Source organism: Eumetopias jubatus, unplaced genomic scaffold (genome assembly GCF_037043125.1).
Source record: "Eumetopias jubatus isolate StellerSeaLion01/CBP00866 unplaced genomic scaffold, mEumJub1_p1.0 scaffold_8, whole genome shotgun sequence".
NCBI lineage: Eukaryota > Metazoa > Chordata > Mammalia > Carnivora > Otariidae > Eumetopias > Eumetopias jubatus.
The window spans coordinates 80,007,783-80,032,166 of record NW_028274814.1 but is presented as its reverse complement, the minus strand read 5'-3'; the positions used below and the strand labels follow the sequence as shown (position 1 = coordinate 80,032,166).

At 47.4% G+C, this 24,384-nt stretch overlaps 2 protein-coding genes across 6 annotated transcripts; one reads left to right on the top strand and one right to left on the bottom strand.

The window, feature by feature from the left end:
* The first annotated feature begins 170 nt into the window (after nucleotides 1-170).
* Nucleotides 171-15,307, top strand: CSRNP2 (cysteine and serine rich nuclear protein 2). 3 transcript variants are annotated; one of them, XM_028125487.2, is made up of 5 exons: nucleotides 171-345; nucleotides 5,114-5,350; nucleotides 6,414-6,673; nucleotides 9,729-10,025; nucleotides 11,803-15,307. In XM_028125487.2, the coding sequence occupies exons 2-5, from the start codon at nucleotides 5,200-5,202 to the stop codon at nucleotides 12,724-12,726; spliced, it is 1,632 nt and encodes a 543-aa protein (XP_027981288.1). In that variant the 5' UTR covers nucleotides 171-345; nucleotides 5,114-5,199; the 3' UTR covers nucleotides 12,727-15,307. The 3 variants fall into 3 exon arrangements, with proteins under 3 accessions (XP_027981288.1, XP_027981290.1, XP_027981291.1); XM_028125489.2 differs by lacking the exon at nucleotides 171-345 and adding an exon at nucleotides 358-454; XM_028125490.2 differs by lacking the exon at nucleotides 171-345 and adding an exon at nucleotides 710-1,157.
* Nucleotides 15,308-15,772: 465 nt separating this feature from the next.
* LETMD1 (LETM1 domain containing 1) lies at nucleotides 15,773-24,359 on the bottom strand. 3 transcript variants are annotated; one of them, XM_028125492.2, is made up of 9 exons: nucleotides 24,226-24,359; nucleotides 23,521-23,672; nucleotides 21,604-21,719; nucleotides 20,902-20,984; nucleotides 18,730-18,916; nucleotides 18,505-18,606; nucleotides 18,247-18,399; nucleotides 17,718-17,814; nucleotides 15,773-16,799 (listed from the first exon to the last, which is right to left on the bottom strand). In XM_028125492.2, the coding sequence occupies exons 1-9, from the start codon at nucleotides 24,345-24,347 to the stop codon at nucleotides 16,729-16,731; spliced, it is 1,083 nt and encodes a 360-aa protein (XP_027981293.1). In that variant the 5' UTR covers nucleotides 24,348-24,359; the 3' UTR covers nucleotides 15,773-16,728. The 3 variants fall into 3 exon arrangements, with proteins under 3 accessions (XP_027981293.1, XP_027981294.1, XP_087882193.1); XM_088026067.1 differs by having other exon boundaries at nucleotides 16,767-16,825; XM_028125493.2 differs by lacking the exons at nucleotides 18,730-18,916; nucleotides 21,604-21,719.
* Between the last annotated feature and the right edge of the window lie 25 nt (nucleotides 24,360-24,384).

Sequence of the window (24,384 nt, the reverse complement as noted above, 5' to 3'; positions counted from 1 at the left end):
CTCCATTTCCCAGCCTGCCCCGGGGCTCGGTCAGGACGTGCCGGCGCCTATAAGAGTCAGAGCGCTGCGGCCGGAGCCTATTGTTAGCCGGAGCCGGGGCGGTTCTGGGCGTCTGCTACCGGGGGCGCCCGAGTTGCTGGAGCCGCCCGCCCTCCGCCGCCTGCCGGCCGACCTGCCCACCCGCCCTCCCTTCCCAGCCCTGCCGCCCTGGGAACTCCCCGACCGTCGCCGCGGGCCCGGGACTCGCTATCTCGTCTCTCCTTCCCACCCGGGCTAGGGCGGCGGCGGCGGCGGCAGCGGGGGCGGCAGAGATCATCACGGGAGGAGGCAGCTGCGGCGGGGCCGGTAATGGGCCTGGGGGTGCGGGGCGGAGGGTGCCGCCTCGTCCTTTCTCGGGATCGGCCCTCGGGCGGCTGTGGAGGAGTGGTCAACCCAGAGCAGCGCGGATGGAGGGGTCAGAAATGAGGGAGGCTCGGACGGGAGCGGTCGGGGGGCGGGGAGCCAGGGCGCCGCCGGGAAGGGAAAGAGTCGGGAGAGGCGTGGGAGCTAGGGGCACGGAGGACGCGGGCCCGGACTGCGGGGGCAGCTTGGGGGAGACCGATGGGCGGCTTGGAAGCTGGCAGGGTTGCGGATGAGGGTTGAGTTCGGAATGGAGTGGAGATGATGTAGGATGGAGGGAAGTGAGGGAAGGGGAGGGCGGATAGAGGAAAATGTGGGAGGAGTGGTTGGGAATTTGTGAGTAGCAGGCAGGAAGGGATGAGGAAGGCTGGGCAGGGGCTGCAGACGACTGGAATGAGCGGGAAGGTTAGCAGGAATCAGAGACATGGGCCGGGAGCTGGAGGGTTCAGCAGGGGTGTCCATTAAAGGGAACTGATGCCTTCATGTCCTTTCAGCTCAGGTTCCTGATGTCTCCTATTTTTCTGGCGTTGTGGGAGAAAACGAAAGCATCACTTGCCCTGGCTGCTAGCTTGATCATTTTTCACAGGCCCAAACACGCAGCTGCCTGCCATCCATCCCTCTTAGTGCCATGGTCTTGATTTAGCCTTTGAAAGGGGTTAGAGGGGCAGTGTGACACACAAACCTTTCTTCAACATGAAATGTTAGAAGTTCTCCCCAAGAGACACAGTGTCCTCTTGGCCTGCAGTTTTCAGTTAAAGGTAAAGCCATAGTTGATTCAGATTTTCATTTTCTTTTCTGACTTTACATCTTGCTAATCTCCAAAGCCAGGAGGATGTTGGTGTGTGCCAGAGTTACAAATGACTGGATATCCTTGAGAGTTAATGGTTCCTGCAGCATCACGTTCCCGGTCTCCCACAAAGATCTTGTGTCCTCCCTTCCACGGTAGCTCAGACATGGAAAGCCAAATTCGAACCGTGTGTTAGCGAATATGCGTAAAAAAACAGAAAACGGAGTGAGGGTTAGAGGGCTTCCTTAAAATACCTAGTTTAAACAGTATGTTTGCACTCAAGCACTTTCTAAGTTCATGATCCTGGTAATCACAAGGACACATGGATACATGAAATTCGTAGTATTTGAGAATCAACTGCAATATCTTGTAAAAGGAGAAACAGGTCAGATCATCTCACTCAGGTTTATCCAGACACTGAGCAGGAAGGCTGCCTTCTTCCTCTAACCCAGCTACAGAAGGTAACCCCGACAGTCTTACCAGAGAGTTTGGTCGCTTGACCTTTAGCAGAAGGCTGGGTTCCAGTGGAGTGAAGAGGCTTTCTCCTGTGAGATATACCTTGTCTTATTATTTTATACTCAATTAAGAGAGAGGCTTTCATTACCCAAACTTTGCAAATACATTTTGAATCCACAGGGTTTTTTTTCTGGGCAGTCCCTCTTTTGCTAGTCCCACATAAGCTGTATTTTTTATTTTGTTTTGTTTTTTGGGAGGTTGTAATAGGAATCCTCCAGGCCCGAAAAGGCTTAGATCTAGCACTAAGATGCACATCCGCTATAGATCTGTATTCGGTGCTAGCCTCGTGTCTTCTGTATACTGTGGGTGCGCCTGATTTCATACACCTTTGGGAAACCTTCCGCTAGAAACACTTGAGAAGAGACCATAAGGCATGTAGCCAGAAAGTGTCAGCTGACCTTTCATTTCGCTGGCATTAAAAAGCTTTTATAGGGGTTTGCATTATTTTCTCCAAAAGCATTTGCTGTTTGAGTTGGTCATTTTGACAGTTAGCTGTCAGTTACGGCCTGCATTTCCAGTCTCACCTTCATTATTTCTGTATGGGTTTAAGTGCTTGGAGTATAACTCACAAGTGTTTCTCTTGAACACAGGCATTGATCCTCTGCCAATGAATGGTTGAGGGAGGTGGGAATGACTGATTTCGAATTGTGGTTTGAAGAGAGGTTGATGGGGTGAACTGGAAAGTGGGGGACCTATTCTAGTTGTTTCTGTTGCAAAGAAAGTTCTCTTCAGGCCACTGTGGAAGTGGATGGGAGGTTTGTTGTTGGTGCCCAATGAGTATCTTTTTCTGACAAGTCTAGTTCACACCAGAGTTGGACAAGGAAGGCTGGGTTGAAATTTAAATTTATACTGGTTGTGAGGACAGAATCGATGGATTATATATAGAGAGAGGAATGAATGTCAGAGAAAGTGATGCAGACAGATCCTGGGTAGGGCGAGGAGAGCTCAGTCAGTATGCACATTACTTACCTATATAGCCAATGGGTTCAGATGATTTTCTGGCATTGTAAGGAAAATACCTTTCTCCTAGGTTTCACATCTTTTCTTTTCCTCTTTCTTCCCCCCCCCCCTTTCGTACCTCCCTCTTATCATTGCCCAGAAGCCACTATTCCAGGAGTGGAAGTGGGGAAGACACAGAGAAAAGGGCGAAGGAGAATGGAGCAGCCAGCAATCCTTGCTGCACCAGAAGAAGTGATACCCCTGAGGGCAGCTGGGTTAAGACAGAATTTTAATAATAAAGATGATTTTGGACCAAACCCAACCTCATGCAGGGCTTAAAGAGAAATATTGAAAGGGAAGCCACACCACTGGAAGCAAAGGGACGCTGGAGGAAAGAGCAGGACTGCACATTTGCCTCCAGTCATGAAGCGCTGTGCGCTTCCAGCCCGAGGAAAAAGCCACTTTCTCGGTAGCAACACTGGACATCTCAGTTAAAACTGAAGCTGGACTTGGGCCCTTTCTGAGAAAGCAGATTTTCAGCTCAGTTTGAGTTTTCATGTGGTTTCTAAGGCCTTTTTTAAGCGGGTAGGAAAAATTCAATGCGGTGGTCAGCAGTATTCTCTCTCTTTTTTTATCCCACCCACGTAAGTTCTCAATTGTAAAGACTACTGACCCCCATCATCGAATGGAATGAGAAATTTGTTAGTGAAGAGGTATCTTTAAACCCAGCTGAAATCTTACCCCATTAAAAGGTCCTTGGCTCTCTCCATTCTTAATACGTCCTAGGAATGTGACCTCTAATGGTAAGATCAGTAACCTGAAGAACGGAATTGACCCTTTGGGTTCCTTTTTAAATTTAATTACAATTCTTTTCAAGTACTTGATTTTTTTTTTCCCCCTCCCTGGCCAAATTTATTTCAGGAATATGCTTGTCTGAGACCCACGATGGCTGAGGGTTCTTAGGTACATCTTGTGACTCGAATGTAGACTCTTGATGAGATCTGGATGGATAGATCAGGAAATATCTTCCCTCAAATACTTACTAGGTCTGGTTGACTCTGTAGAGCTGACCCAAGAGCAGGCAAATTGCTTCCGAGAGACACAGTCCAGCAAACCAGCTCTGTAGCAGGCATCTCTTGACACCCCAGTATATTCTGGGCAGCTGCTGTGCAGTAATGCAGCCCTGTCTTTCTGGGCAGTGTTGTTATTCCTGCTGCATAATTAGCAACTAGTGAGATCATAGTCTGCGGAGATTCTGGCATTACTGAGGCAAAGCAGGGAGGCTTCATATCATCACATGTGGCTCCGCCTCTGACAGCATTTCTGTCAAGCAGATTTCATCTTCTTGGGAACTTAAGTCCAAAGGTGGAGAAGGAGAAAGATTTGTCCCTGGGAAATGGACTCTCCCAGACTCTTGTGTGTGCGTGACGTGTTGAAAGCACTGCCTGCCATATTGACGACACCAGTCAACTGTCACTTCTTTTGCTATTTGTTTTCCCCTTGCCGGCTTCTTTACGGAGGGCTAAGATGGTGAATCTAGGTTTTCCTCGCACACGGGTTGATGACAGGTCAGCTGAGCCCTATTTTACAGAGCTCTTTGAGATGGGAAAAGATTCTGGGTTTTGAAGGCAGCACAGAGTCTAATCTTCAGTCCATTCTTTAGAACCACATTTGATCTTTCTAGGAGCCTGGCGAGAAAGGTCGCCCTTGTGAAGATCTGGATAAATTGTTTCCGTGGCTTCTGATATACTCTGAACCTTAGATCCTAGAGCAGTATTTCCCAAAGTGCGTTCCAAGAATCACTTGCCCCCTTGAGACACTCTGGAAACAAAGGCTTCATAATCGGGTGTGGGGACCCCTGCGCTATGTTTGCTCTTGCTCTCACCCTTCGCCATGCTCATTAGCATGTTTAAAGCCTCCAAGCTGTCCTCTCATAAGCACTTTTCTAAGCTATTTGGACACAGCGGTCCTATTTCCATGTAAAGCTATTAATATCCATGGAACTAGTTGATTTAGTATATACACTTTGGGAAAAGCCAGGCTAAATTTTCACTAGGAAAAATAATTGGATCTAGTGTAGGTTTAGGCACAGCCTAATTCTGCCTGTGGTCCCCAGTCCCTCCTGCGGGCCCCTTGGAGAGCGCTCCTGCGTGAGCACAGGAGAGCTGCCGTTATCCCCGGGCTAATGAAACCCAGAGCCCAGCTGGCTCGGAGCCAGAGGCCTTCACTCTGCTCCGAAAGGTGCCACTGTTACTCATCTCATTATTCTGCGAGCGACTGAGACTGGAGGGGCTGAAGGGAAGTAAAAGTGGGAGAACGTTGGCCAGAGTAAGTAGAGAAATGACCGAGTCTCGCGAGACCAGACATCAGCGCTAGCTCAGGGACTTTCTTCATTTGGAGAGCTGTGCGTATAGACTCGGGAGGGGTCTGGCTCAGGACAGGAATGCTGATTCCTCCTTTTCCTCTGGGCAGAATCCTAATGTACCTGGCTAACTGGTGGTGAGCAGGGGCTTTGGGGCCAACGTGGTGGGCTCCCCAAGGAAACCCCTTTGAAACCAATGGATGCATTCACGGGCTCGAGTCTCAAGAGGAAGTTTGATGATGTGGATGTGGGCTCCTCAGTTTCCAACTCAGATGATGAGATCTCCAGCAGTGACAGTGCTGACAGCTGTGACAGCCTCAATCCTCCTACAGCTGCCAGCTTCACGCGTGAGTGAGCCCCTCCGCCCCCTGCCTCCGCCCACGTCCTCTGAGTGGCAGAGCCCATTGCGGTCCTTGAGACAGCTTCTCTCCGCCTGGGGGCTTTTCCACTCTTGGCCCAACCTCGCTCTTTGGAGGACTTTATTGCTCTAATAGAGCGATAGACTTAGGTCTGACTTATTCTAGCTGATTTTTCCTATGCTGTGGTTTATAGGTCCCCAGAATGGGCTGAATTAAACTGAAGAAGAAGTCCAGGATTCTCCCCTTACCCACCAGAGTCCCACACAGGTGTAGCTCTGGAAGGACGTACATGCAGCCTGGACAACTGGGGCAGCTCCGGATTTCTTAATTCTAATGGCTCCATTAATTTCTTGGAAAGAACTTCTGATTCTGTAGATCAGAAGTTGCCTAGGGACCAGATCTGGCCCACTGCCCATTTTTGTAAATAAAGTTTTATCGGCACACCGCCACACACACTGTAATTGCTTTCAGGCTTCGGTGGCAGAGTTGAGTAGTTGCAGCAGAGGCCTCATGGCCAGCAGGGCCTGAAGTATTTACTGTCTGGCCCTTTAAAGAGGCAGTACAGCACCCCGGCTATAGATAACACTGTCCAGTAGAATTTTCTGCTATGATAGAAATGTTCTATATCTGCACTGCCCGGTATGGTAGCCATTAGCCATATGTAGCTATGAGCATTTGAAATGCGATTGGTGTAACTGAGGAGCTGAATTTTACATTTTATTTTGAATTATTATTTTAAATTGCCACATGTGGCTAGTAGTTGTCGTATTGGACAGTGAAGCCATATAGATTGTTATCAAGATCACCTAGAGAGCCTCTTCCCAGCTGATGTCTCCAATTAGCTCTTGTGGTCATCCGTCTGGGTGGAGTCGGTCTGGAGGCAGTGGTACGGACCAGCCGATGTTCAGGGTCCCTCCCGGCTGTGCGTGGATGATGGGAAGATAGCAGGGTCTCGAGGTACAGAGAGCGCGTTGGACAAGAGTCGAGAAAGAACGAGGGCCCCAGGCTGGCCGTTTCGGGGTTGGTAAAACCGCTCTGTGCTCCTTCTCAGCCACATCCATCCTCAAGCGGCAGAAGCAGTTGCGGAGGAAGAATGTACGCTTTGACCAGGTGACCGTGTACTACTTCGCCCGGCGCCAGGGTTTTACCAGTGTGCCCAGCCAGGGTGGGAGCTCGCTGGGCATGGCCCAGCGCCATAACTCCGTACGCAGCTACACGCTCTGTGAGTTTGCTCAAGAGCAGGAGGTGAACCATCGGGAGATTCTTCGTGAGCACCTGAAGGAGGAGAAACTCCATGCCAAGAAGATGAAGGTGCCTAAGGGGTCTGGGGTCTGGGTACTTAACTCTGTGCCAAGATAAAGTGGGAACCCGTCCTGGGCTCCTGATGATTTATTTGTTCTTTTTGACTGCTGTCCTTGGCATGTAGAGATTCCGGCGAGAAGTGAGAAGCCTCAGGTTTGGAATCACATCTCAGTCTGAGACACCATTCTTTTTGTCTCTGGTGGGGAGTCTACACAAGAGAGCAAAATGGCTTCCCTAGAATTCCCTACCCTCGCCACCTCAGCAAATTTTTTAAAAGTTTAAGGTGCGAATACCTGAAGACATTCAAGTCCGCCACCCTTGGAACCTGAGGAGGCACACTGTTTCAGTTTCTTGTCACATGACTGTCTATTGTCCCCGTGCACAGAACAGGTTTTCTCCGATAGACCCCTCTGTTTCCGTAACCCCCGTCACCTCTAGGTGGTGGTCTTTTGGGTGTAAACAGCAGCATTACCAAATAGCTCTTTCGGTTTGGGTGGTACTGGGCCCGCCATCTGATGCCACACCAGCTCTTCCAAGTTTAGGAGGAGAGTGGGGCTGCGAGACGACCCATCTCTACCAGGATGGCTCTTTACGGCTACCCATTTGCTCTCGGCACTGCTTGGCATGCCACAACCATACTTTCTACCAGGCCACAGAAATCCGCCCTCCCCCCCCCCCCCCCCCGCACCCCGCAACCTCCCTGAGTTCCTAGTTCCAGATTTGGAGAACACTGCTTTCGGCCTGGCCAAGTTTCTTGTGGGCCCAAAGCTGCATTATTTCCAGGGTTGTGGGTGAAATCCTAACGGGCCACACCAAAATGTGCTGTGGCTGGAGAACTGAGGGCAGAGGATGTGGACTAACGGCATCTCCTTTCTCCGTCTGACAGCTATGTCTCCTTCCCGCAGCCTAGCCCCAGAGCCTTCCACCTGTTTTTCTAACTGGAATGACATTGAGGCGTCCCTTTCTTGTGTCTGAGGAATTCCGTCACTGACCTATCACCTTCCTGCTGCTATAGCAACAGCAGGGGAAATAAACACTGTTCTCATCATTTACAGTGAAGGCTTCTCCTCCTTTGCCTAGAAGAAATCTCTTTCCTAGATCTGGTAGAGGGATAAACCTGTCAAAGCACCATTCCATCCTGTTCTGTGGCCTCCCTTGTCAGAGGTCTAGGGACAGCTAGGCAGCCTCAAGGCTGACATAGGACTCCCACTTAGTAGCCGATTTAGTGAACAGCGGCATTAGTAACAACTAATACATCTTTCTGTGTCAAGAGAAAACCCTTACTTTGCCCTCCCCGGGTCCAGTTTTCTCTTTTCTTAGAAATGTTTCCTATCTTTAGTACTCTACAGGGGAGGCTGTTGATCTAAGAAATACATCTTTCCCATCTCCCATGTGCCATCTAATACTTATTTTCCTTTTTAGGCTGCCCCCCCCCAACCCTCCCCAGGAAAGCTCCTGGTGCTCTGTAGCTTTAATGACCTATACTTTTTCTAATACTTTCATTATTTTTTTTTTAATTTTGGCCTTTTATTCACACGGAATTCATTATTATGGGTAGTATGACTTGGGAATCTAACTTTACTGATTTATTTTTCAGAAGAATATCCAGTTATCCCAGTATCATTTAATGACCAGAGGACTCTTTTTCTCACTTGATTTGAAATGCCACCTCTATCATGTTATGCGAAACTCTTACATCTGTGTGGGTTTCTTCCTATTGCATCTCTGATCTCTTTCCCTTGAGAGGACAGCAGGAGGGAGGGTGCTTAGGAGGGGGCCATCCCCGGCAAAACAGGCAGGAGCAGTCCCAAGGTCGGCAGAAGGGCCCCTCATCATGAGTCCGCCTGGTACATAAACAACAGACCAGGAAACGCCCAGAAGCACCACCGTATTTGTCGCCTCTTCTCTCCCACCTTCCCACAAACAAACAAAACAGGTGTGGAGCTGATTAGCCTGAATCTGTTGCATCATCTCTCTCCCAGGAGTTGTTCCTTTACTAGCACTAATCTGTGGCTGGGTCTGATGAAATAAACCAGCGCCTCCAGGAGCTTAGCTTTCATCCTCCTAGTAGCTTCCAGAGCTCTGGGAATCACGAAGTCTCATTTTCTTTCCTTGAATTCTCCAGTGAGTTTTCAAAAACTCATTCAGCCAGATTGTCTTCAGCCTGTCCTTCCACGAAGACTCCTTTTCCTGGTTCTCTGTCCTTCTTAGCCCAGAGAACCCAGATTTCTGCCCATAGATAGTACCTCAGTATTATATATGCCACCCAACTTCACAGACAGCTTTTCTTTGAAATCAAAGAAAAAGAATTAGAAAGGAGAACGAATATATTCTAGGCTATGGGTTGGAAGTGAGGGCTCTCTTTGATAGCCGTTAAAAAATTTGGTCATTTTCTTCTCCTCCCAGTGAAATGAAGCTCTTCTTGTGTATGCAGATAATTCTTCACACTGTGGGGATTCAGGTTCATTGACAAAGACCTGGTAGCCTTGTACTGCACTTTAGTGTACTCTTCTTCCCAGAATGTGGTTTGGGGTCCTTTGGGGTACAGAAGGAAGGGTGTTTTGCAAGTTTATCTGTACATCCAAGGAACGTGCAGCCATTGATAGACCTCCTCCTCCCTGTGTTAGAAGGCAAGTTAGCTGAAGTTACGGGACACAGGTCTGGGGATGGAGGGTATGTCTGTCTTCTAGGAGGGAAGATGAGACACGGGCTTTCAGAAACTTTGATCTGGAAGGTGATAGCCCCTGTGTTGACAGGGAGGTGTTAGAGCTACGTAAGCCTTCCCGCCTTCCTGCTCTAGATTTATTCTCTTCAACTATCCAGTGTGGGAGCGACTAGCCACATGTGGCTACTTATACTTCATTAAAACAAAATAAAATTAAAAAGGTCCCCTTCTGCTCTGCACTAGCCACATGTACAGTGCTCATCAGCTACGTGTGCTACAAGCAGCCTGGATCTTGCCCTCATCGCAGAGTTCAGCTGGGCTCTGCTGCTCTAGGTGCCGTGTCAGGAGGTGCATGCTGAGAATACTCGAGGCTAACCTCTCCTTCCTGTCTCCTGGCAGCTGACCAAGAATGGGACAGTGGAGTCGGTGGAGGCCGATGGCCTGACCCTGGATGATGTTTCAGATGAAGATATTGATGTGGAAAACGTGGAGGTGGATGATTACTTCTTCCTGCAGCCCCTGCCCACCAAACGGCGACGAGCCTTGCTGAGGGCTTCGGGGGTCCACCGCATTGATGCTGAAGAGAAGCAAGAACTTCGAGCCATCCGCCTGTCACGGGAAGAGTGTGGTTGTGACTGTCGCCTGTATTGTGACCCAGAAGCATGTGCCTGTAGTCAGGCTGGGATTAAATGCCAGGTCAGTCCAAGTTGGCCTGAGATGGTAGATCTACTCTAGAGGCCGGGGGATGTGATGTGGGTACCAAGGAACACGGGAGACTGCCCATCATCCGTGGGTGCATTCCCCATGACTGGGAACACTCCCTGGTTCCACTGCCCTCCTCCACCAAGGAAAAACACAAAGCACGGCAGGATTCCTAGGCTGGGGAGGTAGGAATTACCTTTCCTGTGTTTCTCACCTTAGAAGTGATAAGAAGCAGCTATCAGCAAATGGGAGAACATGGGTTGATAAGTTTAACATTAGTAAATGTTCCTTGATTATTGACTGATTTTATGAGCTCAAAGGAAGCAGAGAGATGAGCTGAGGCCTTTAGATTTTACCTTGCACTCACAGGACCTCTACTGCAGTTCTGTAACTCAAAATAATTCTCGGCTTCTTATAATTCAGGATCGGACTTGGCCTGGCAGAGCTTTAAGTCCACTGTCTTGAAAGATGGAAGACATCATCCCCTAACCTACAAGGGACAGTTTAGCAGGCATATCTCCATTGAAAACAGCAGTACCATGCCAAAGGATGAAATTTATTTGGAACTTGTATACCGAGTCTTTGTGGTTGAATGTATCCTAATGAACCTTTTCTTTCTTATTTTTAGGTAGGTAATAGCTGTAGCAGATCTGGCCAAATACTGCTTTTCAGACTGAAGTCCCATAATGAATCAGTCTGTTATACAGTCCTGAGAATAGTCCTAGGAATTGGACTGCTCCTAAGAACTGGAATGGAGAGTTCTAGAAGTTGTTACCATAGGAAGACATTGTGTATTTGTATATACATATTTGCTTATATTTTTTATTTTTGGCATATGTGGGCTTCTTTCCTTTTTGGGGTCCAAAAGGGAGATACGGAGGCAGAATTTCCTTCCTAGATGTTCCTGGTCTGTAAGTTAGTTTTATCATAGTAACTGCTCCAGACCTAAACTGGTCAACCGTCAGGGGAAAATGAAGCAGGTGGTGAAAAGCTGGCCATGATTAATCGCACCCTAGCAAAACTAAGGCACTGTCACTTAGTTTCCCTAGGAAACTAAGATACATTGCTTTGGACCAGCTAGATCTTCTACTTCCTTTCCCTGTCATTACAGAAGGCAGTAGGCTTGGGCCTCAGCCTTTGTTTTCTCAATAAACTAGGTAAGTTCTGGAAAAGTCTCTGAGGCACAAAAATTTCTTCTACTCTGAGAACTGTCAGCATTCAGAGAGGTATCTCTGGACTTTTTAACTGGAAAGGCCCTTTAACATGATTTTTTGGCTGCATTTTATTTGTAAGAGGAAACAAAGCCCTGGAGAGAGAAAGGACCTTCTTTTTTTTTATTTTAAGATTTTATTTGAGAGAAAGAGAACACAAGCAGGGGGAGGGGCAGCAGGGGAGGGAGAGGGACAAGAAGACTCTGCGCTGAGTGCAGAGCCTGCTGCAGGGCTTGATCCCACAACCCTGAGACCATGGCCTGAGCCTAAACCAAGAGTCGGATGCTTAAGTGACTGCCCTGCCCAGGGGCCCCTGAGATCGAGGCCCTTCCTGAGGGCACACTGCTACTCAGCGGCTGTGCTGGAACCGAAATGCAGGCGGTCTGATAACTACCACCTGGCGCTGTTAGGTCGCGCTGTTCGTTCCATTTGTTCCCGGTGGTTCCTCTTTGAAGAAGACCTCAAATCCCCGCCGCCCGTGTTTGCCAGCTCCTGTCTCCTAGCCCCGTCCTGAAATCTGATGCTCTCATCTTCCCTCAACCTTCTTGTCCTCTCCTCAGGTGGATCGCATGTCCTTCCCATGCGGCTGTTCACGGGATGGCTGTGGGAACATGGCTGGGCGCATTGAGTTTAATCCGATCCGGGTCCGGACTCATTACCTCCACACCATCATGAAGCTGGAGCTGGAGAGCAAGCGGCAGGTGAGCCGCCCACCGGCCCCAGACGAGGAGCCCTCCCCCACGGCCAGCTGCAGCCTGACGGGAGCCCAGGGCTCGGAGACACAGGACTTTCAGGAGTTCCTCGCTGAGAACGAGACGGCAGTGATGCACCTGCAGAGCGCGGAGGAACTGGAGCGGCTCAAGGCAGAGGAAGATTCCAGTGGCTCTAGCGCCAGCCTGGACTCCAGCATAGAGAGCCTGGGCGTGTGCATCCTGGAGGAGCCCCTGGCTGTTCCCGAAGAGCTGTGCCCCGGCCTGACCGCCCCCATTCTCATCCAGGCCCAGCTGCCCCCCGGCTCCTCGGTCCTGTGTTTTGCCGAGAACTCGGACCACCCCAGCGCCTCAGCAGTGAACAGCCCGTCCTACTTGAACAGCGGGCCCCTGGTCTATTATCAGGTGGAGCAGAGGCCCGTGCTGGGGGTGAAAGGAGAGCCCAGTACCGAAGAAGTCCCACCCTCTTTCCCCAAGGAGAAGGATCTGAATGTCTTCTCTCTCCCTGTTACCTCACTGGTGGCTTGTAGCCCCACAGACCCAGCTGCCCTGTGTAAATCGGAAGTGGGGAAAACGTCCACTCTAGAAGCGCTAGTGCCGGAAGCTTGTAGCCCTGAGGAGCCTGAGAATGAAGACTTCCGCCCCTCGTGGTCCCCCTCGAGCCTCCCCTTCCGCACGGACAACGAAGAGGGCTGTGTGGTGGAGAAAGGCTCACAGCAGAGTGAGGACAGGCCCCCTGAAGATTCTTCCCTAGAACTCCCTCTGGCAGTGTGACGCGGGGACGGAGATTCTGCCTCTTACCCATTCTCTATTTATTCCCTTATTTTATCTAACACCATTTCAAAACAAAACTGTAGAAGCAGCTGCTACCCCCATGTTATTTTATCGGGGTCTTGGGGGGGATGGGTGGGAAAGAATTGTTTGTAAAAGTATTTTCTAAGGGTAAACGGAACCAAGGAGACCAGTCCCAGCTTGATCTGGGAAGAGTCTTGGGGCAGAGGCTGCACAGTGCTGAATACTGAGCTTTCTGGGCCACTGGAACAAAGAATGCGGATCTCACAGGAGAAGCTGGGTAATTCAAGCAGCTATTCTTTATGTAGGGACCAGAACACAGTAATTTGAACAGCATGGCAAAGCCCCTTCTCCTTCCCTGAGCTCCAGGTGGGGCACGAGCTCATTTTCTCATCAGTCACCCTGATATCCCACTTTGGTGTATCGTCATCAGCTGGAATATCATCTGGTCACATCCAGAGGGGAGTGGATAGAAGGGTCTCTGCTTCTGTAGGAAACCTCCGGGATTTATCAAAATTTAACCTGCCTTCCCTGGCCCCCCTATTTGGTAAATAAGTTAATATTTGACATGTTTAGTGTTCTCTGACCTGTTCCCCACACTGGGGATTCCTGGTCTGTAACTTGAATTATTTCTTTCATGTGTTCTTAGGTACTAGGGTTAGACTTGTCTATTTATCTTTTTTCCCCCCTCCTTCCTTTTCCCTTGAAGAAAAAGCTAGATTGGCTGGGGATGTGGCCTAAAGAGCCAGGGTCTTCTGTCTGTGTCTAACGCTGGCTCTGTCGGGCGGCTTTAGGCTGTGGGAGGCGTACATGGAGCAGTAACTGTCCAAAAGAGGCAGCAGGGACAGGCTGCTGTCTGGAAAGAAGACTTTATTTGCACCACGCTTGCTTTTTCACCCAGGTTTTTCTCCCACTCTGGGAGGTTTGAGCTTTAAAGGAACATAGGATGTGGTAATCTAAAGTCACTGACTAGTTTTTGTTCTTTTTTTCTGTATCCACCCTCGTGGTCCTTGGATATACAGCGTTGGAGAGTTCTTACACTGTTCCTGTCCACACAGGTTTCCCTCCCTCCCCCCCCCACCGGCCCCAAGAACTGCAAATGTTAATTGCATCCCTCCATCTTGATATGTAAAAATTGGAAGCCTAACTAATTCTTAAATGCAGCTCCCAGGTTCCAAAGAATTCAAGTTCCGAATATAACCTTTGAGATCTATAAATTGGGGCTCAAATTCAGCTCTTACCTCTGTGGGGGGACACGGTTCCTGCTCTTATGTCCAGCTTACGTTCCAGGATGTGCTCCACTGAACACCATGGAATTCTTTTTATTAACGGTTCTCTCTGCCTCCCTTTGGAGGCAGGAGGGAGCAAAACACTCTTCTCTAGCACCCTTTACATCATGCTTCACTTCTGGTATGGTTTATTAACCAGCAAAGAACAAGGGAAAACCCTCTTTGGTTTTGGTGGGGGAGAGAACTCTTTCCACTTACCTTGCTCACCAAGCCTTTTCTCGGGGGTCGTTAAAGCACCCTTTATGTAGGTCCCGGCAGCAGTTCACCTACCATATCTCTCACCTGAGCCTGCGAGGCCTTGTACTTCAACAGATACATCTTTTAACCCAGTCTGCCTCTCCTGTTCATTCCGGTTTTGCTTGGTTTTACATTTGGAGGGGAGTTCTTAAGTACGGGACCTTGTCCCCCCCCCCCCCATCCTCTGGCCTCACAAAACAGACAGTCTTAAGTACCTGAGATCTTGACACTCTCCCAAGCTGAACACCACTCTCCCACCTTCGGCCGGCCCCTTGAATACGAGACTGAAGCTTCACTGCAAAGTTGACTCTGGAGAAGAACCTTCCTGAAAGTTTGTGTTGGAAGGGGAGGGTGGGCTCTACACATTCCCTCCTTAGGAAGGCTCCAGCCTCACCTAGGAGGTGGATTCCAGCTGCTCAATAAGAGACACTTTAGCCTTTGGGATCAAACCAAGAATCTGAATCTAATTGTCAAAATGACTGCCAACCCCCAAGATAATTTGGTTTTTCTGAAAAACTAGTTTCTTCACTTGATCTTAGCCAAAAGGCCAAGAAGCGATATCTGAAAAAACCAGTTTCTTAATCCAAGTCCATCCCTCCACTAACTCAACAATTCTGACTCCTGCTGATCCCAAGTTTTTTAATGCTGAATATTAACATTGAGCATTAATCGTCTTGTCAAGCAAACAGCCTTTTCTACAACCTAGTCCATCTCGTTTCTGGTGCTACCTGAGCTGGACAGAATTCTGGCTCATGGTTGCTAGAAAAGCTAAGCCTAGGCCTCCTGTGATCAGGAGCAGATGGCTTCGGTCCCGCTCAGTCTAGGCCTAGATAAAAGAAATCTCTTATTATTGCAACTCATTATTTTCCAGTTTCCTTTCTCACATACTGTATACAGGTAGTATTTTCAATGTGAATCCAAAGCTTGTCTGGTTCTCTGAAAGGAATTTTTTTTTTTTTTTTTTTTTTGCCTTTTAGGTCCTTTACATTGTGATAATGCTGTATTTAAAGAGACTATTTAAATGTAATATTAAAGAAATACTCAAAAGAACGGTGTGTTATTCTTTATCTTGGCAGGCTTGTTACTTGTTAGAGAAAGGGTGTTTCTCTAGCATCATATATAAAACTAGGCCAGTTAGAGATTAATGTTAAGAACATTATGGTGGAAAAACAACATTCTCTTTGGAGCATCAAGAGCTTGACTTGCATCATATGCCCTTATGCACCTCTTCAGCTGAAGCAGGCCTTGATCCTGCCCTGTTGGAGCTTTTCCCTTTCTCTAGGCCCTACTCTGGGGGCTCATTTGTTAATTCCCAATTCTCTATTCCTTGTTACCATCTTAAAGTCCAGCAAAGAGGATCGTCAAATCAGATCCCTCAGAACTTCCATCCCATCAGAAGCTTCTATTCCAACCACCTACCTCCCCTGTTAGTTAGATTTGTCAGTCTTGTCAAAGGAGCTTTAGCAAAATAATTAGAGTATGCATAAGTCATTTCCAGCAACTGGTTTCAGGCAGTCTTTACTTGGCTTTAAAACAGTGCTTCATGCATTTACAGTAAGTTACTACAGGTCAATGATGTACACAGACAAAAGCTAAACCCGACTTACTCACACTGCAGGCCTCTCTGGTCTCCCAGGCGGGGCAAGGATTAGTACCTTAGAAGTTTAATCCATGGCCCAGAGAAGGTGGCCACTGTCCTGTTACAGCTGGACTGCTGCAGCACAGTGGAGGTAAGCAGAGTTGAGGCTCCTTAGGGGCTGCACCACAGCGCAGAAATTAAGATGGGGGGGTGAAGGCCATAAACACGGGAAGGGGCAAGAAGCACTTGTGTTTCCTTTTATCTTTTGCATTAGAAAGTTCCCATATATGAATAACTATTTGCTTAAAAAAAAGATGGTCAAGGATTTGGAAAGGAAAGGGAGTGGTTAACCCAGTGAGGGGACCAAAAAAAAAAAAAAAAAAACACCCCAAAAAACACCTGTCTTTGGTCATCACAAAAAGGATCGAGGGCAGCATCGACGTACGCGCATAGATGTAAATGCTCCAATTTCAACAGTGCCGTTGCCCTCACCAGCCGGACACTGTGACAAAAACGCAGCTCTAAAGACTACGGCAGCGGGTGAGCCCTGGGCCAGATGAGGCTTTCCACCTGTGGCACAAGCTCACTTCCTAGGCTCTGAGCTGGAACCATCACAATGGAGGCCCAGTACAGAGGCCGCCGGCCGCCCCGGCTGGTTCTGAGGAAGCCGGGTCGCCGGCTCACACGGGCCACCTCTGCTAAGAGGGCTTGTTTCAGTCCCAGCTGCAGCATGGTGGCTGCGCTGGGAAGCCCGTAGCACCTGTCCCCTGCCTCGGGCGCACCTACCAGCGCACGCAGAGCCCCGGCCGACCGGTGCGGGTAGGTGCCACGCTGCCGCACTCTGTGGCCGCAGGACAATGCCATCCGCCCCGCGTTCACTCAGCGCCTTGTCCCGGTGTAGTTGACGGAAAGCAGGACCACGTTGTGTAGCAAGAGGGACAGCTCAGCTTCTGTAAACACCAGCAGCGTTAATGGCCTGGCCAGGGAACAACAGTTAGCCTGCTAACTGCCTTGGTCGACGGGGCTTTGATACTAGAGGCGGGAAGCCAAGTGCAGAGGTGTGACGTCAAGAGGTTACTGTTCTCAAAGGCCCCTGCTTCGTTCCAGCCCCTGCATGGATGCTTTCCTTTCCTTCCACCAGATACTCCTTTCCACTCATCCTCGTTTCTTGACTTTTAAGGGGTGGCGGTAGAAAATTCAGAGATGGTAATACTAATCACCCCTGGGATTCTTCTGGTAGAAGCTGGTGCTCTGGAAACATTTCTTGGCTCCAAGGAGACTAGTAGGCCTACCCTGATATTCACAGGCTTAGAAAACATCAAGGCCTAGCCAAAGGTTCCAACAAGAGACCCACAGGCCTAATACCCACCCTCGGGTCTTTTTATTTAGCCAATTGAGTGTTTTTGTTCCGAATTTGAATGCCTTTAGCCTAGCGCTTCTCAACTGGGATAATTCTGTTCTCCTCTGCCCCACTGGACATCCGGCAATGTTTGGAGACATTTTTGGTTGTCAGAACTGGCATGGACGATGCTGCTGGCATCTAGTGGGTAGAGACCAGGGATACTGCTAGAGATCCTCTCAAATGCACAGGACATTAGCATCAATAGTGCTGGGGCTGAGAAACTGCTTCAGACTGGCATGCATGCTGTTTTGGCCTCCCACAATCCTCACTACTCCCTCTTGTCTTGCAGAGTTCCACTTCATTACCTGCTTAGCCCCTGTAGGCAAATGAGTTTATGCCCTTTCAATTAGATATATATATTAAATAGGGGTCTCATGGTACTCAATAATCAACTCCAAAATAATCTTAGAATCAAACAGAAAAATACTTTGGATTTTAGTGGCATAACCACAGGGATGTGTCTTACCTTTCAGGCTGCAGGAAATCTGTAGCCACTCTCCTAGCCAAGTTCGACACCTCTCTTCAGCAATATGGGTAGAATTCAGGCCACGAAGGTAACAAGCCTGTATCCCTCAGAAGAGGAACAGTCCTCAATAATCACATAGCAAATATCCCCAGGAACTGTAAGCCCACAAATAATTCAAAATCTCCTTTAAGTAAGTTATAACTCCATACCCACAAGAAACCTTTCTCTATAGCAATCTGAACTACGACAGACAAGCCATGAGGCCTATATAATCAAAAACAGTAGGTCTAAAGAATAGCGTCCTCGGTTTTTGAAGGGCCAAAAGAAAAGAAACATAAACCAAAATTACTATGGGCAATTCCTTTTCCATGAGTTAAGTTCACTGAGAAATAAGACACAGAAACGAGGTGAAAGAATAGAGTTTGGGCTTTGTTCTAACAAGCAAAACAGGGAGCTCTCTGTAAGCTCCCAGCCCCGTGAGCTCAAAAGCCACCAAGGACTGAGGGTTGATATCGCAGTAAGTTCTTACCGATTTCACCTCCTGAGGAGACAGCTGGCCAATCCCCAGCTTTGCCAAAGCTTTGTCCAGTTGGTGAATTACAGTGGTATGAGTCCTTAAACGGTGTCTCAACAAGAAAGAAGGCAGGTAAGGCGTGAGAAGCATGGCTCGGCTCAAGGCTTTCTGTAACACATCAACACAGGAGGAGAAAGTCAACATAGTTATTACAACATGCAAGACCTGAGGCAAGGTGAGGCTGCGGGACACAGAAAGCCACAAAGTGCTCACCATCTGCAAAGCATGGAGTTGCTTCATGCCCAGAGGATGGTTAGAGAAACACTCTCTCAGAGCCAGGATATCATGTGTTGCTGGGTGGGTACCACGCTGTATCTTGGGAGAGGTGAGAGATTGGTAGAGGTTAGGAAGGTCCTGCCTGGCCCTTTTCCCCAGTTTTAGTGCAAACAGGATCTCACAAGAGTCGGAGTTTGCAGGAAGGGTTAGCTGGAGGAATACCTTGGTGCACAGCTCTGTCATATGCCACCGGAGTCCTGCATCAGAAACGAGAGGGATAACCTTTTCTAAATAACAAAGGATTTCTGGGTGGGACTGCTTCCGGAGAGCATGATAGATATCTAAGAAATCAATTTGTTGCTTTGGGGTCCAGAAATGTTGGATCAGTAGCTGCCTAGGAAACAGGTACCTGAAAGGAAAAGGAATCACAATGTCATTTGCTGAAACCGGCATCTTTCAAAGTGACCCAAGAAAGCATTTGGCGGACATGAACACTAGGAAGAAGAGATGGAGACATGACTTCCCTACCTCACTGTTCTTTTCTGTAAATGAGTCTCAGACCAAGGTTTAAAGATACACTGAGGCACAATTTCAGGCAACATTATTGAGGTTCTGTGAAAGGAAGCAGCAGTGGGACAGCCTTGCGTGTAGTGATTAGATAAAATGACTTCATTTGAATTAAAGCATTTGAAGAACATATTTTGGACAGAGTTGGAGAGAGTGGCAGACAGAGCTGCTCATTGTATGTAATGCTGACAACCTCACACTGTGGCACAGTCCGTATGTATATATAAAATGTTCAGGGCAAATGTGTTTTTTAATTCATTTTTCTACATGTGTGGTGGTTTAAAAGCATGGCCGCAAACTCTCTGACATTCCTCTTATTGAGAAGTAAGGTCTATGTCCCCTTACTTTTTAAATCTGGGTGACTGATTCAACCAATAAAAGAGAGCACAGTGAGTCTTTGTGACCTCTGAGGCTAGGTTATAAAAGGCCAAGCAGATTCTTATTTGCTGAAACACTCACCCCTGGAGCCCTGAGCTGCCATGTAAGAAGTCCCATTACTCTGAGGCCACCCTATTAAAGAGGTCACCTGTAGGTACTCTAACTCAGAGCTCCAGCCTTCCAGCCATCCCCACTAAGGCACCAGACTTAAGAGTGACCTTACACCAACCAGATTAGTCTCTTCATCAGCTAAATACGCCTGAGGGACTTCTGTCAACACCATATGGAAGAGAAAAATCAGTCACCCACCTGAACCCCGCCCGATTTCCTGACCCACAAAACCGTGAAAAGCTACTAAGCTTCAAGACTGTTTGTTATACAGCAACAGATAACTAAAATAACAAGCAAGATCACAGTTTAAAAGTGTCATCTTTGCGGGCACCTGGGTGGGTCAGTCAGTTAAGGGTCCGATTCTTGATTTCGGCTCAGGTCATGATCCTAGAGTCATGGGATCGATTCCCCTGCTGGGCTCCATGCTCAGCGGGGAGTCTGCTTGAGATCCTCTCCCTCTACCCCTCCACGCCATGCTCACCCATTCTTGCTGTCTCTCAAAATAAATAAATTAATTAAAAAAATAAAATAAAATTGGGGTGCCTGGGTGGCTCAGTTGGTTAAGCGTCTGCCTTTGGTTCAGGTCATGATCTCAGGGTCCTGGGATGGAGTTCCATGTCAGGCTCCCTGCTCAGCAGGGAGTCTGCCTCACCCTCTCCATCTGCCTCTCCCCCAGCTCATACTCTCTTGCTCTCTCTCTCAAGTAAATAAAATCTTTAAAATACATACATACATAAAATAAAATAAAATAACTGTCATCTTTGGATACAAAATAAAATAATAAAAATTTATGTTATCAGAATATGAAATGCATTTCTCTCCTGAAACAAGATTCTCCCAAATTGCTATGCTTCTCAGGGAGTGGGCTGCTGCCTCTAGGGATGATGGAAAAGGTCATAATATTATTTCACATCACACAGGGGCAGCTCAGAGACATGAAAAGTCTAAGCTACCTACACCTACAGCTGACCCAGGAATCCAAGTGTTACTGAGTGGCTAATTAGAAGATTGGAACAGGAAGTGTGATAATCTCTGCCTACTTCTGAAATGGAAAGTTCTTTAAATAATTTTTAATTTAAAAAACATCTATATTTCGGGGCGCCTGGGTGCCTCAGTTGTTAGGTGTCTGCCTTTGGCTCAGGTCATGATCCCAGGGTCCTGGGATCGAGCCCCACATCGGGCTCCCTGCTCAGCGGAGAGCCTGCTTCTCCCTCTCCCAGTCCTTCTGCTTGTGTTCCCTCTCTTGCTGTCTCTCTGTCAAATAAATAAATAAAAAATCTTAAAAAAAAAAAATCTACGTTTCTTCAATATGCTGGGAAGATAGAAATCTGTACTCACATTAGCAGGAAGACCAGGTAGTTGGCAAAGGGTGGAATGGAAATAATACCTAGGAAAAGACACTTGGTGACGTCTCGACGGAACTAAGCAGAAATAAAGACAGACGCGGTTTTAACCCAAAGTTCTTAATACGATGAACAATCCCTCCCCCACACTGTGCAGTAAACTTCTATTGCAGCCCAGAGAAGGATCAAGGTTATTTCTATCTACTTCTAGTTGGTAAGTTCCTTGAGGACAGAAACCCTGATTTGTTCATTTTTGTATCCCAAATAATGTCTAGTAAGGGACCTGACACTCTACCAAATCCCTCAACAAATTCTTCTTGATACGCCAAATGGGTCCTAGGTTCTCACTCTCAGCTTCAAAACTATCCATCAAGTCACCACCAAATGCTACTTTCCTGCTGCCTTTTGGATCCTTGCAGATTTTTATATATTCAGAAATGAACTGGATTTCAGTATACACAACTTTTATTCAAAAAGTAAAGCCAGAATCTCTACAGAGCTCTGTTACAGAGGGCTACAACTCTGAATAAACCCAATTCTGACAAATAACCTGATGCTCTCATTTAGTTCAATGATCTCACAGCGGACGGGAAAAGGTTGATCACGGGTGAACAAGATAGGAAAGAAAAAAGCTTGAGATCTTGGTTAACTTGAGTTACCTCACCATGGACTTCTGATCTCTGCCCCTGGCCCATACCTGTCTCAAATGCTCCATCTCCCGGTATGGAAGTTGATGAAACTTTATATTGTGCTTCCACATATTTGTCTTTATTCTTCTAGCCTTTTTGGCATCAGCCCATATCATCTGCAATCCTGCCTCATTAAAGTAGAGGACAGAGTGTGACGTTAACCCAGTTTGAATCTTACCACAGCTTCCAACTCCATGTTTACCCACAACGCACATATTTGTCCCTCCCCGACACTACTCTAAATCAGAGCTCTAAACTAGGACCCTTGAAACTCCTGTGAGGCCAACCTGTATCTCTCTTCTCATTCTTTATCCCCCCAGCACATCACCTCTATTCCAGCCAAGTTGGCCTTCTGTGATCTACTATGGGATGCTCTCCTTCTTCTGGTTCACTACTCACTCCCTTTTTAAAATAAAAATTCAAAAACTCCCTAACCTCAGGAAATCTTGCTCAATTAACCTTATGTAGTCCCCAACCAGATATTAACTTATCTCCTTTCTAGAACACTTTCAGAAACACTGTAATTCAACATATTTCTATTATTGCATTTTTTGTTGTTGTTCATCTGATGGTAATTCTTACATTTTACCTAAGGCTTTACTTTTTTAAAAATGCCTTCATATTTATGAATGAAATTATATAATATCTAGGTAGGCTTCAAAATAATATAGAACAAGGCAAGTGTATAAATGAAAGGAGACTGGTGGCCAGGAGTTTATAACTGCTAAAGTAAGGTTGAGTACATGAAAATTCATCATATTATTCTATTTTTGTGTATATTTAAAATTTTCCATAATTAAAAGTTTAAAAACAGGGCGCCGGGATGGCTCAGTCGGTTAAGCATTCTGCCTTTGGCTCAGATCATGATCCCAGGGTGCTGGGATCCAGCCCAGCGTCGAGCTCCCTGCTCAGTGGGGAGCCTGCTTCTCCCTCTGCTTGCCCCTCCCCCTGCTTGTGCTCTCTCTCTCTCTCAAAAATAAATAAATAAAAATCTTAAAAAAAAAGCTTAAAAACAAACCAACCAAAATACTTTTCCAGACTCTTTTCTCATTTAATCCCAGTTATAAACGTGGTAGCAGACAAAGTAGCCATTCTATTTCTACTTTAGATTTTGCAAGTCCATGAAGCTAGTAATAATCATGATAATATTCACAGCTAACATGGCAGTTTATTGTAAATGCTGTTATAACAAAAGTATAGAGTACAATAATAATTATAGATACGTTTATCGAGCACATACTATGATCAGGCCGTAAGTACTTTACATGTATTGATGTATTTAATTTTCACAACCATGTGATCAATCGGTAGGTCCTATTATTTTCCATATTTTACAGATGAGACAAACCAAGGGACAGAGAGGTTAAGTAATTAGTCCAGTCACACAGCCAGTGACAAGCTGGGATACGAACTCAGGCAGTCTGGCACCAGAGTGGACACCTGTCATTATATCATCTTCTAGTAACTAGCACAGCTCTGGTCTGAATGAAAACATTCAGAAAATAAGTATATGTAGTGTTGTTTCCACGATATGCTATCTAGGACAGATTTGTGACAAGCATTAGACCACATTTTCTTATGGGCCAAGTCAACTGATAAATCACAGGACAGGTCTGTGAAGCCATATAGATAGATGCCTGGCCTTGTGCATGTCAAAGAATTTCTACAATAGTCAGCTATATGTGGTTAAGAAAAATGCAAAAATACCTATATTCCCCCTGGATGTTGTCAGAAATTGTCATGATACTTTTCTAGACACATTCTCCAGAAGTGCTAACTTAGAACTAATTTAATCCTCAAGCATTTATGAAACAGAAAACACCCCAGCTCACACCACATAGCAGAACATGCAAGTAATCTTACTTATTCTAAACTCTTTGACATTGCCCACGAAAGGATTCAAGGGATTTCTGTTTTGGTTTTACCTTTCAGGAAGACTGTGTACAGGACATAGAAGCGGGGGAAATGACGACCCAAGAAACGATGGTATTTCCCATTAATCACTTTTGTCTTGGCCACCACGTAAGAGATCAAGCTCTTCACATCTGCCTTTGGTGAAAGGTGAAGCTTTGAAGACCTACAAGGAAGATCAAAGAGACTGTCTGGGAATCAGTCCTCGAGCCCCTTTTACACTAATGTAAAACACCAGTCTCGGAGAATGTATGCTAAGACCTGAATCTTCTGAAATCCAAGGAAGATCTCGGGCTCAAGGACAGATAAGCAATCAGACCGAGAAAAACATCGGGCAGATGAGAGATCAGGCAGGGAGGAATGTCGGGTGTGGTGTGAGTCTGCAGGGAGAGCAAAGCCTGAGGGACCCTTTGAACAGCATGTTAAGGCCAAAGAGATGGGATACAGATAAGTAGCAGTAAAACCTAAGCCCAAAGAGGGAGGCTGAAAGATGAGTTCAGGACACGTGGGGAATACGGAAAATATGGGGCACTGAGAGTTGTGAGGGTCAGGAAGCCATATCACTAGTGGCGATCGGGGTGCGAGTTCTGAGCAGAAGAATAAAGACCCCGGGGCCAGGGCGTGGGACGCTGAGAATTAAGAGACAGCATGCAAACAAGGTTGAGCCGCTGGAAAGGCCTGTACGTCAGAAACGCTTTCCTTTCTCCCAGGTCCCTCACCGAGGGGCCCCCCAGGCCAGGCCACAGCGAACAAGTTGCAGCTTCCGGGTGACATGAGGTCCAGGGGTGACCGCCGAACCCCACAAAGCAGCCCGAGCCCAGCACACCCTGGAGAGCGCCATCTTCACAGCGAGGGAGGGGGAGAAAAGAGGAGGTCGC